Source organism: Camelus dromedarius, chromosome X (assembly GCF_036321535.1).
Source record: "Camelus dromedarius isolate mCamDro1 chromosome X, mCamDro1.pat, whole genome shotgun sequence".
Taxonomy (NCBI): domain Eukaryota; kingdom Metazoa; phylum Chordata; class Mammalia; order Artiodactyla; family Camelidae; genus Camelus; species Camelus dromedarius.
In genome coordinates, this window is record NC_087472.1 from 443,667 (window position 1) to 456,542 (window position 12,876).

A 12,876-nucleotide genomic window follows, 5' to 3' on the forward strand; every position below is an offset into this window, starting at 1 on the left:
TTTATTTGTAAAATTTCATTTAAAAGTGATCTAGAAAAAACTATGACAAAATGTTAATATTTAGTAATTCACAGTGCTGAAGCATGAATGTTTGTTTTCCTCTATAGTTTCTTGCATTTTTATTTTTATTTTTTTCCTGTACTTTTAACATTTTTCCAAATTGACATCAACAACAAAAACACGAGTGAACCGGTGGCGAGGCTGTGTGGACTGAACAACTTTAGAGTTCCCGTTACTTGTATTATAGCACATGAGATTTATGTAATGCACTGAACCTATAAAAAGGGAACTGGTGATTTCAATCAATTTTTAACTAAGTAAAGAAAATTTTTAAATCATGAAAACATTGCCAATAGGCAGAACAGAAATAACAAACTAAAAATGAGTTAGAAGAAGGTTGGATAAAAAGCCAGAAAAAATCCAGATAGAATTCTACCTGTCTAAATTCTCCCATTGGAAGTCTTGAACAATAAGAACAAATTCAGCCTTATTAAATTCCACTAAATTATACTTGAATCTCTATTATGTATATATTGATTATTCCCATTTTGGATTCTCTATTAATTCTGGAACAGCTTTCCCTTAACTAGTCCACTTCTACAATCTCTCCTCCTTCCATTTAAAATTATCCCTATCATGCTTTTTATCTGTTAGTGCAAATCATGGGGAGTTTTAACTTTATCTCCCACTCTTTATATCATAAAACTGGTTTTTATTACCATTCTATACATAGGCACTTGCTGTGAAGTCACTGGATAGGCCATTGGAGGTGGAACCTTGAAGAAAAGTGTCAATTACTATATAGTACATTTTTGACTAGTATTTAATAAGAGATATCATAAGATACAGAATACTTTCTGCTATGTATTTAATATTGAGAACAAACATAGTGAACCATTTACAGTCGGGACAATGATCTTTCCTGGAACATGACAGATTTAGGAGGTTAAGGACTTCCAATTACTGCTATGTTGCTTTGGAAGCCATAGCAGAGTTCACAGTAGCTCAAGTTCCCTTAAGAGTGGGAATGGGTAAAAAATGAAGATATTTTGGCTTTTATCACAACAGATGGAAAAAAGTAATATATTTAGTGCTACTGATGTAACATCAAATTATGCTGCCTCCCAACCCTGATTTAGTCTCCTTGCCTATACTAGTCATAACTTTAATCCTTGCCTTAATCTCTTTGTTTATTACTAGGTAATACAACATAAGAGACAAGTCTTTGACTTTAGACTTTGACCCCAGAGTGCTAGTGCTCGGCCACAAGGACCTGAACAAAGAGGCAGAAACACATCTTTAATACCAATGTTTCTGATCTTTCCAAAGTATTCTTCTCCTCTAGCTCCTAATTACACTATTAAAAAATTCTTCATTCTGATATATATCATCTGAGCCAAAATTGGTAACTGGATCATGAATAATTTCTATCCTTGTTGTTTGTGCCCTATTACCGGCACTTACCATTAAGCCCTGCTATTCAAAGTCTGATCATTGGACCAGAAGTATCGATATAAGCTGGGAGCTTGCCAGAAATGCAAAGTCTCAATCTCCATCCCAGACCTGCTACATTTTAGCAACTCCCCCAGGTGAGTCAGATGCACATGAAAGCACAAGAATAAGAAAGTGTAGCAAGGGTCTAAAAAATTCTGTCAAGGGAGAAGCATATGAGAAGCTTCATTATGGTTAGGGGGGATGCTTATTCTCCTTGCCTTCCTATTTTCATATCCCTCTCTTAGCACTGAGGGGATGTAATTTAATGGTCTATGTTTCACATCCTAGTGGGAGGAGTACTGTGCCACAAATCACTATTATCATCGTCATCGTCACCATCAGCAGTATGCTGCTAATATTTATTGAGCACCTACTGTGACCTAGGCACTACTTTAAGCAGTTTACATGTCTCACCTCATAAAACCATAAGAAAAAGACAAATAACCAAACAAAAAATAAGTGGAAGCTTGAACAGATATTTCACAAAAAAGAAAACTTAATGGTTAATAAATATATCAAACAATGCTCAACCAGATTATAAATTAGACACATACCAAAAATAAAACATACCATGATACCATTAAACACCTGAAAGAATGGCTCATTTTAAATTATACTATTTATATTTTAATTTTAGGTAAGTATTCCTATTTAAATATTAATGAAAAATTAACATCACTATTATTTTATATTAATTAAATAATTAAAATAATGTCAAGTGTTGATGACATTGATAACACTCTTATACCACTGGTGGGAGTACACATTGTTACAGCCCTTTTTGAAAACACTTTAAAATTACCTAGTGAACCTAAACCCTATGGCCAAGCAGTTCCACTCCAAGGTAGATTCTCTAGTGAAACTCTTGCAATGTGTTCATAATAGCAAACACCGTGAAACAACATACATGTACATGTCTAATATGAATGTCTATGCAATAAAATGTTACACATTAACATAAATGAATCTTACCAACATAATACTGATTGAAGGAAGCAGGCCACAAAAGAATATGTACAGTATGATTCCATTTATATAAAGTTCAAAGAAAAACCAACAACACAAAAGAGGACTGAGGTGACCTTATAAAAGTGAATAGAATAAAAGCAAAAAGAGAAACCTCTGTGAGCAGAAGAGAACATTAAATTTCTAATTATTAGTCTCAGAGTGATATAGAGCAATATTGTATTTATGAAAAATGGACAGGATATTGTGAAAAAAGAGCAGATAATGAGAATGTATTCTTGGAAATTAAAAAAGCACAACTCATTAAATAAAAACTTTAACAGAAAGGTTGAATGACAGGAGGACTTGTTTGAAAATGGATATGTTCACTTCATGAAAATTCATTTGTACACTTTCCTATATGAATTTTATGTTTCAATAAAATTTACCAAAATAAAAACAACAAGCAAACAAAAAAACACAGAAACTCTCAATGAATGGGATGAATGGCAAATTAGACAGAGATGCAGAGAGAATTTGTAAACTAGAATATAAATTTGGAGAAAGTACTCAGAATGAAGCACACATAGTTAAGGAGATGGGAAACATGAGAGAGGTGTTAAAAGACAGGTTCTATCCCTAGATGCATCATGGTAAAATTAATTCGAAAAAGATAAAATTTTTTCCCCTGAAATATTTATTGGATTCTTGCTGAGGTGAGTCTTGGAAAGTTACATATTTACACTATATGCAAGAACAAAAAATACAAACTATTACACGCAAGAGCCATCAGAAATAAGACACAAGATCATATCAGAGTGAAGGAAAAATATAGGAACATTGAAGGGTGCAGATAAAGAGTGAACATAGGATGGAAGGAACAAGAATGGAGATAGGAATTCCTGTGTTCGGAAATACACCTGTTCACTTGGAATGGGTGTATGTGCATGTGTGTGTATGTGTATGTGTAAAACAGACATGGAGGGAAACAGTGATTGAAAAGCTGGACGCATGAAGACATATTGGGGAGACTTAAGAATGGAAAAAGACAAAATCTTAAAAGGAATAAAGCAATTCAGATTAACTGCTGTATTCATTTTCTATTGAAGCCATAACAAATTACCTGAAATTTAGTGGATTAAACAATACAAGTTGGCTTCTGACTCCCCTACTCTATCTTTAAAGTCAGCCACAGGGCATTACTCTGACCTTGCTTCCATCATCACATGTCTTTCCCTGGTTATTTTGCCTCCATTTTTTACTTTTAAGGACCCTTGTGATTATATTGGATCCACGTGGATAATCCACAATAATCTCCCTATTTTAAGGTCATTTGATTAACAACATTAATTTTATCTACAAACTTAATTCCCCTTGTCATGTAATGAAATACATTCACAGGTTTCATGGATTAGGATATGGAAATATTCGAGTGGATGTTATTCTGTCTACCACACCTACAGAGGTAAAATAATTAGACTGAAAGCTGACTTGTCAGTGGTGGTGGTGGTGAAGGCCAGGAGAAAGTGGAATGATATCTTTAGAGTACCAAAATGAAGTAACTGTCAGACTGGAAGGGGATACCCACACAAAAACTGAGTTGGCCAGCAATAAATACACTCTTATTAAAAGAAATTTTAATGATGTACTTCAGGTGATCCCATTCAGAGGTCTAATACATAGTAAGAAATTATGAGAAAGAAAGTGGCAAATAATGTAGTTAAATCTAAACATTGACTCTGTAAAACAATGAAACAATGTATCACTGTTTTGTGGTAATTTAAACAAAACAAGATACCAACTCATGAAGAAACAGAAAATATGATAATAAATCTATAATTAGGAAGGAGACTGAATTGGTAATCAAAAACCTCCCAACAAAGAAAAGCCTCAGACCAGATAGCTTCATTGGTGAATTCTACCAAACATTAAAAGAAGAATTAACACCAATTCTTCCAATATACTGAAGAGGAGGGAACATTACCTAATTCATTCTACAAGGCCAGCATCACCCTGATACCAAAGCCAAAGCCAATACAAAAAACGAAACAAAACAAAAAAAACCCTATAGGCCAATATCCCTTATGAATATTGAGGCAAAAATCCTCAACAAAATACTAGCAAATCAAATACAGTAGCATATGGAAAGGATTATATACCATGATCAAGTGGGATTTATTCCTGGAATGCTAGGATAGTTTCAACATATGAAAAGCCAATCAATGTAATATGCCCCATAAATAGAATGAAGGGAAAAAATATGATAATATCAATTGATGCAGGAAAGTATTTGACAAAACTCAACACCATTTAATGATGAAAGCACTCAATAAATTGGGAATAGAAGGGAACTTCCTCAACATAATAAAGACTATATATGAAAAGACCAAAGCTAACATCATGCTCAAGGGTGAAAGACTGAAAGCTTTCCCACTAAAATCAGGAACACAACAAGAATGCCCACTTCCACCATTTCTGTTTAAGATATAGCTAGAGCTATTAGGCAAGAAAAAGAAAGGCATCCAAATTGGAAAGGAATAAGTAAAATTATCTCTGGTTGCAGATGACATGATCTTATATGTAGAAACTCTAAAGATTCCACAAGAAAAGTGTTAACATTAATGAATCAATTCAGCAAAGTTACAGGATACAATATCATCACATAAAAAAGCAATTACATTTAAATACACTAGCAATGACCAATCCAAAAAGAAATTAAGAAACAATTCCACTTACAATACCATCAAAAGGAATACAATACTTGGAATAAATTTAACCAAGGAGTCAAAAGACTTATACACTGAAAACTACAAAATATTGCTGAAATGAATTAAAGAAAAAGACCTAAGAAAGTGGAGATACATCCCATGTCCGTGGATTGGAAGATTTAGTATTGTTAATTTGACCATACTACCCAAAGTGATCCACAGATTCAATGCAATCATATCAAAATCCCAATAAATTTTTTTCAGAAATAGAAAAACTCACCCTAAAATTCATATGGAATCTCAAAGGACCCTAACTAGCCAAAATAATCTTGAAAAATAAGAACCAAGTTAGAAGACTCATACTTCCTGATTTCAAAAGTTGTCACAAAGCTACAATAATCAAAACAGTGCGGTACTGGCATAAGGAGAGACATGGCGACCAGAGGAATAGAAGACACGTCCAGAAAAAACCCTCACATATATAGTCAGTTGGTTTTTTACAAGGGTGCCAAGATCATTCAATGGGGAAAGAACAGTCTTTTCAACAAATAATGCTGAGGCAACTGGATATCTATATGCAAAAGAATGAAGTTGAACCTTTATCTCACACTATATACAAAAATTAAGTCAAAATTGATTAAACACCTAAACTTAAGAGCTAAATCTATAAAAAAAACTTAGAGGAAAACATAGGGGAAAATCTTCATGACATTGGATTTGGCAATGAATTCTTGGATATGACACCAAAAGTATGGACAACAAAAGAAAACAAATAGATACACTGGACTTCATCAAAAATTTTAAAAATCTGTGTATCAAAGGACACCATAAAGGCAGTAAAAAGACAACCCACAGAACTGAAGAAAATATTTGTTAATCATATATCTGATAAGTGATTAATATCCAAAATATATAAAAAGCTCCTACAACTGAACAACAAAACAAACAACCCAATTCAAAAATGGCCAAAGGTTTTGAATAGACATTTCTCCTAAGACTGTACACAAATGAAAATAAGCACATGAAAAGATGCTCAACATTAATAATCATTAAATAAATTGAAATCAAACCACTATAAGACACTACTTCACACCCAACAGGATGGCTATTACAAATAAAAAAGAAATCCAGAGAATAACAAATGTTGGTGAGGTTGTTGGGAAGTTGGAACACTCATGCATTTCTGGTGGGAATATAAAGTGATTCAGCCACTGTGGTAAATGGTATGGTGGTTCCTCAAAAAATTAAATACAGAATTATCATTCGATCCAGCAATTCTACCTCTGGGTATATGCTCAAAGAATTGAAAGCAGAGATTCAAATAGATATTTGCACTCCAATGTTCATAGAAGCATTATTCACAATAGCCAAAAGCTGAATACAACCCAAGTGTCCATCAGTGGATGAATAGATAAACAAATGTGGTACATCCATACAATGGAATATTATACAGCCCTAAAAAGGAACAAAATTCTGATAAATGCTATAATATGGATGAATCTTGAAGACATTATGCTATGAGAAACAGCTAGAAACTGTATGATTCCACTGATTGAGGGAAATTCAAAGAGACAGAAAATAGAAAAGTGGTTACCAGGGGCTGAGGGTGGGAGGAATTGGAAGTTAATTTTTAGCGAGTAGAGTTTCTGTTTGAGGTGATGAAAAAGTTCTGGAAACACACAGTGGTGATGGATATACAACATTTTGAATGTATCTGAATGCCACTGAATTATACACTTCAAATGGTTAGGATGATAAATTTTATGTTACATATATTTTACCACAATAGCATATTAAATCAACAGGGAGTGTGGTCAGGGTTTTATAAAATCTTCTGAAGTCCTCATGTGGTTTCAGAGAGTTTGGTGATTATGTATGTTGTTGTCTGTACAGTAACCAAAAAAAAAAAAAGGATAGCAATGGAGTATAACTTAGAAGGTAAGAGGCAAAAAAAAAAAATGAAAGGAGAAAAAAGATTTTAATCATTGCAAAAGAAGGCAAAAAATGAGAGGGGAAAAAAGAAAAATAGGGTGAAACACCGTATACTAGAAATATCCAAATATATCCATAATCACATAAAAACATAGTAACTAAACTCAGGTTAAAAGACAAATTGGATTCTAGTGCAGTTAAAACTGAGTAAGCACAGACAATCTTCCTCTCTCACTGAACACCTAACTATAAAACCTGGATGAGATGCATGGTCAGCTATCAGAAAACTCTGAAAAGTAAGTGTCAGCAGTTAGATCAGGAAAGAAGACCAGAACTCGAAGTAGCACTGAACAGGCAGTGGCCACAGTGGCAGCACAGGAACACTGAGAGAGCCAAACATGTGAGTGAGACGAACTCTACATTAGGTGGAGCTGTGGCTCCATGAAGGGAGGGACAAAAAAAAATGTTTTTCTAATTCTCTCTGTCCTACCACTGCTTGGAAACTTGACTTATTTCAATCAGGGAAATGAATGGGGTTTTTGGCCAGAGGAAAGATACTGGGAGTCCCAGGAAATTGGAAAATACTAAGCCAGTGGAGACACCAAAGCCCAGGTCTCAGGCTGACCACTGAGTGGAGCACACGCAGGACAGACCCAAAGAGGAGAGCAAAGGCTGTGGGAACTGAGCAGACACTGGAACCACGGGCCAGAGAAGTGGGCTGAATGTACAGCTTAAACCTAACCAGGTTAAATGCCTGCTAAAACACAAATATCAACATTCTCCATAATTTAACAAGAACTTGAGTCTTATAAATTAACAGTCAAAACGTCCAGGATGCAATCCAAAATTAGCACATGAAGAACCATGAAAATCTGAACTTGCATAGGAAATGGCCATCAACTGACAGTAATGATGAGATGACACAGATGTTGGAATTATCTGACAAAGACTTCAAAGTGTCTATTACACAAATGCTTGAATGAGCAATTATGAACACTCTTGAAACAAAAGTTAAATAGAAAGTGTCAGGCAAGAAATAGAAGATACAGAGAAAAGTCAAATAGAAACTTCAGAACTGAAAAATATAATAACTGAAATAAAAACACCTAATGGAAGGAAAAAAGAAAGATTCAGTGAATTTAAAGATAGACCAGTACAAATCATTCATTCTGAAAAACGGGGGGTGGGGGGGATTAAAAAGAACAAATCAGTCTCAGAGACCAGTGGGACAACATCTAAAGGTCTAATATTTGTGTTATTAGACTCTCAGAAGGGGAAGAGAATGAGTGCAGTAATAGTTGTAGAAAACTTCCCAAGTTTTAAAAATGCAGATTCAAGAAGTTGTACAAACCTGAACAGAATAACCACCCCCCCAATCCATGCCAAAGCAAATAATAATCAAACTTATGAAAATGAAAGACAAAGAAAAAGTCTTGAAAGCAGCCATAGAAAAATGCAATATCCATGATTCAGATGACTATGGATTTTCTCATCAGAACCACGGGGGCCAGAATAAAGTAGATCATTTTTAAGTGCTGAAAAAAAAAAGAACTATCAATCCAGAATTCTACATCCAGTGAAAACTGCTTTAGGAACAGAAGTGAAATAAGACCATTTTCAAATGAAGGAAAAATAAGAGAATTCATAGCCAGAATTGCTAATACTAGAATTGCTAATGGATGTTCTTCAGGTAGAAGGGAAATGATACCAGAAACAAACTTGGCATATCAGGACTGAAAGAATAGCAAGAGAAGTGCTAAATATCTGAGAAAGTATAATAGGCTATTCTTCCACTCTTGAGTTCTATAAAACATGTTTGATGGTTGTCAGCAAAAAGCGTAAGATCATCTAATGGGTTTTTTTTCAATGTAATGTATGTATAGACAATCATAACGTAAAAGGAGGAAGATAAGGGAACTTACATGATGTTAATGTTTCTACATTACAATTGAAATACTAAAATACTGATTCTAAATGGACTGAAAAGTATGTATTTTCTAATTGCTAGAGCAAATACTGAAAAAAATATACAAAGCTATACTTCAGATTATAATATATAAATTAAAATAGAATACTAAAAAATGTTCAAAGAACCCAAAGGAACACAGGAAAGATGAAACAAAGGAACAGCAACAACAGAAGGGACAGGCAGAAAACAACTATAAAAAGGTAGAACTAAATACAAACACAAATAATGAAATAAAATGCAAATTGTCTAGATACACCAAATAAAAGACAAAAATTGTCAGAATGGACTTAAAAAGTAACCCAACTATACACTGAAGACAGGAAACACTTAAGCGCAATGACATAGGCAACTTAAAAGTTAAAAAAAAATGAAGATATACTATGAAAACACTTTTCAAAGGTAAGCTGTTATATTAATATCAGACAAAATAGACTTCAGAGCAAAGAAAATAACTAAGGATAAAGATGAACATTATGTACTGATAAAAGGGTCAATCAATCAAGAAAACAATCCTAAATGCGCATGCACCAAATAACTGAGCTTCAAGTTACATGATGCAAAACCTGGCCAGACTGAAAGGAGAAATGGATGAATCCACAAGTATAGCTGGGGACTTAATACTCCTCTCTAAGTAACTAACACAATGACTACACATTAAATCAGCAAAAATACAGAAGAACTGAACAACACAATCAACCAATAGGATCTAATTTACACTTACAGAACATTCCATCCAAGAGCAGCAGAATATACTTGTTTTCAATTGCTCATGAAATGGTCAGCAAGATAGACCATATCTTCCATCATAAATCAAAATTTAACAAATTTCGAAGTATTTAAAGCATGCAAAATACTTTATCTGACCATAAAGGAATTAAACTAGAAATCAGTAAAAGAAGGATAGCAAGAACATCTTGCAACACTTAGCACAATACAACTGATTAAAAAGAAAACATTTCTTGCTCTACCTACTTCCCTAACACAAATTACTATGTTGTATGTATGTACCAAAAAAGAGAAAAGGTAATAATACATCACAAATATTACCATGTTGGGGACAGGAGGGATAGGATTCCAGATGGTTGACATACAGGTGCAGGTATTCAACTGCCAGTTCATTCCACCAGTAATTTCCATCTCTGAAGGCTGACACGACTTCATGTCAGATCTAAAATTGAATTTATAAATCAGCCCATTTGGGGAAATGACAAATCTACTATTTAAACATCTAGTCAGGATATAGCCTTTGAAATAATGTTTATGCTTATAAATAGGTAAGATATAATAGGAGGGAATCACACCAAAAAAAAAAAAGCTTTAACAAAAAGATGGCTGTTTTCTATATGAAATTAAGAAATCATTTACAAAACTACATGTTTCAGCTTAGCTTTTATAGATAATTCTGAATTTAAATTTCCCACTAACATAGTTTGCGAGTTCCTAGAAGGAATTCAATAGTAGCGGTTTTCCATAAATAAAGTGACTTGAATGAATACATTTTATTCTAAACTATTTTAATAGCTTATCTAGAGAAAAACCCCTATTATTCCCCATGGTAGTAGGTCAAAAGCGCACCAGAGTAAGAGGCAAAAGTATTGAATTCTGAGCCCCACCAGGTGATTAACTAGCTGTGTAACCTTGACTAAATAACTCAACCTCTTTCCTTATTTGTAAAATGGGGATAAACTATGCTTCATAGCATTAGAGTTATTAGGAGAATAAATAATGCCAGACACGAAATACTTTGCATAGATAAGAGAATAAACAGAAAAAAAGGAAACAAAGTCTTATCAAACATTTATTCTCACTAGGCTGTGTGTTAGCTGTTTTCACAATCTTATACATCATTTAATTTTTATAACAACTATGTGAAGTAGGTATTATAAATTCTCACTTTATGGATGAGGAAACAGTCTCAGAGAAGGCAAATATCTTGCTCAAGGTCTTACAGTAATTTATGGCAGGACTAGAAACCCATACTCTACACCAGTGGTTAAGATCATTATCCCTATTTTCTACATCTATTTCTACTCATCCACTGAATTATGTAATAATCTATTCTGCATACACCTTAGTTTTAATTTTAAGAAATGGTCCCTGTCTCTAAAAGCTCATATTTATTCTGTATTCATCATTTGACTTATCCAAATTTAGTTTTTATCTAGGTGATACCAAGTTTAAAAAGTCAGAGTGCTGAAAGATCTAAAACCAAAACATCAGTCACTGTGTCCTCTTCCCCAAAGTAGCCACTTTTTCCCTTATGCCATTTAATTCCATAATCCTAAAGATGTTTATAGTACATGTCTTAATTTATACATTTTATACATTATTGATTTCCTTTGGAATTAGCACTCTGACACCATATCCTACTTGCCTGCCCACCTCCCCTCATCTTTGAAATATACAATGCATATATATGATGTGTGTGTGTGTGTATGTGTGTGTGTGTGTGTGTGTGTGTGTGTGTGTGTGTGTGTGTGTGTGTGTACACACATACATACATATATCCCCAACTCTAGAGCAAGACTGCCTGGGTTCAAATACCACTTCAGCCATTTAATAGCTGTATGAGATTGGACAAGTTACATAACCTCTGTATCTTAGTTTTCTCATATGTGAAATGTAGATTCATTGCATTCATTCAACACATATTCATTCAATATCTACTAGGTGCCAGGCCCCATTCTTGGTGCTTGGAATATATAAAAGAGGTGAAAATATTTGCCTTCATGGAGCTTATAATCTAGTGGAAATAATAAGTATCGCAAGTAGAAAGATTAATCAGTTATTATGTGTAAAATACTTAGAATGAACACTATCTGCCTCAGAGTAAACAATAAATCTTAGCACCAAATATGTCATTTTGATTTTTTCCTGGAGACATCGCTCCTGGAGCTCTCCATCCTTCTGTTCCATTCTAAACTGGCTGCTGTACAGTAAAAATCACCCTGGGACTCCCATTGTTGTTATATTGGGAATTCCCTCCACCTCTCAGTTAAGTAGGGTTCTCTGTTTCCTTGAATCTTATGTGCTACTCTTTATTAATTTACTTCTCTGTTCTTTTGGAGCACACCCTGTAGGATCTAGCTGAGCAAAGGTGCATGGTACATAAATATTTTTAGAGTTTGGGTGTCTGAAAATTTCTATCCCTTGCACTTCTTTGAGAGCTTATCTGAGTACAGAACTCCAGACTGGCAATAAATTTCACTAAAAATTTTTAACAGGTTGAAGTATTGTCTTCTAGTTTACAGCATTATTCTGTAAAGGTCCAATGCTGTACTTATTCCCGGTCCATTGTTTGTGCTTTGTTTTCCTCAATTCTTGACACTTTAACTTCCTCTATTCAACCTCTACAATATTAAGATGTTTTCAAAGTTCCATTCTGGACCTACTATTACCTCTTTATTCTCTACCAAGATGAGTTGATCAAGTCTTATAGCTTTAACTACCACATTGATGACTCACAAATTTTTAACTTTAGGCTTAATATCCAGAGTCATATGTACAACTGCCTCTTGGATATCTAATACACACCTCAAACACAACATGTCAAGAATAGCTCTTGATTCAACTTACCTACTCAAACTATTTCTCCTCCCATCTTTCCCATCATGATATGTGACACCACCATCCACGTAGTAGCTCAAGCCAAAAACCATCCCTTGATCACTCTTCTCCTCACCTCTGACAGCAAGTGCTATCAACTCTACCTCCAAAACATGGCCCAGATGCATCCACTTTTCATTACACCACCTCTAATACTACCATCCCAGACAAGGTGTTCAATATGGCAGACTCTAAAAGAAAAGAAGCAGTCTGTACAGGCAG

General features: G+C 34.2%; 1 protein-coding gene across 1 annotated transcript in view; it reads right to left on the reverse strand.

The window, feature by feature from the left end:
- VBP1 (VHL binding protein 1) overlaps positions 1-12,876 on the reverse strand; it is a 40,337-nt gene that overhangs the window by 25,684 nt on the left and 1,777 nt on the right. The window contains exon 3 of the mRNA XM_064482694.1: positions 10,096-10,216. Within this exon, the coding sequence (XP_064338764.1) occupies positions 10,096-10,209 (114 nt within the window). The 5' untranslated portion in view covers positions 10,210-10,216. The remainder of the gene's footprint in view (positions 1-10,095; positions 10,217-12,876) is intronic.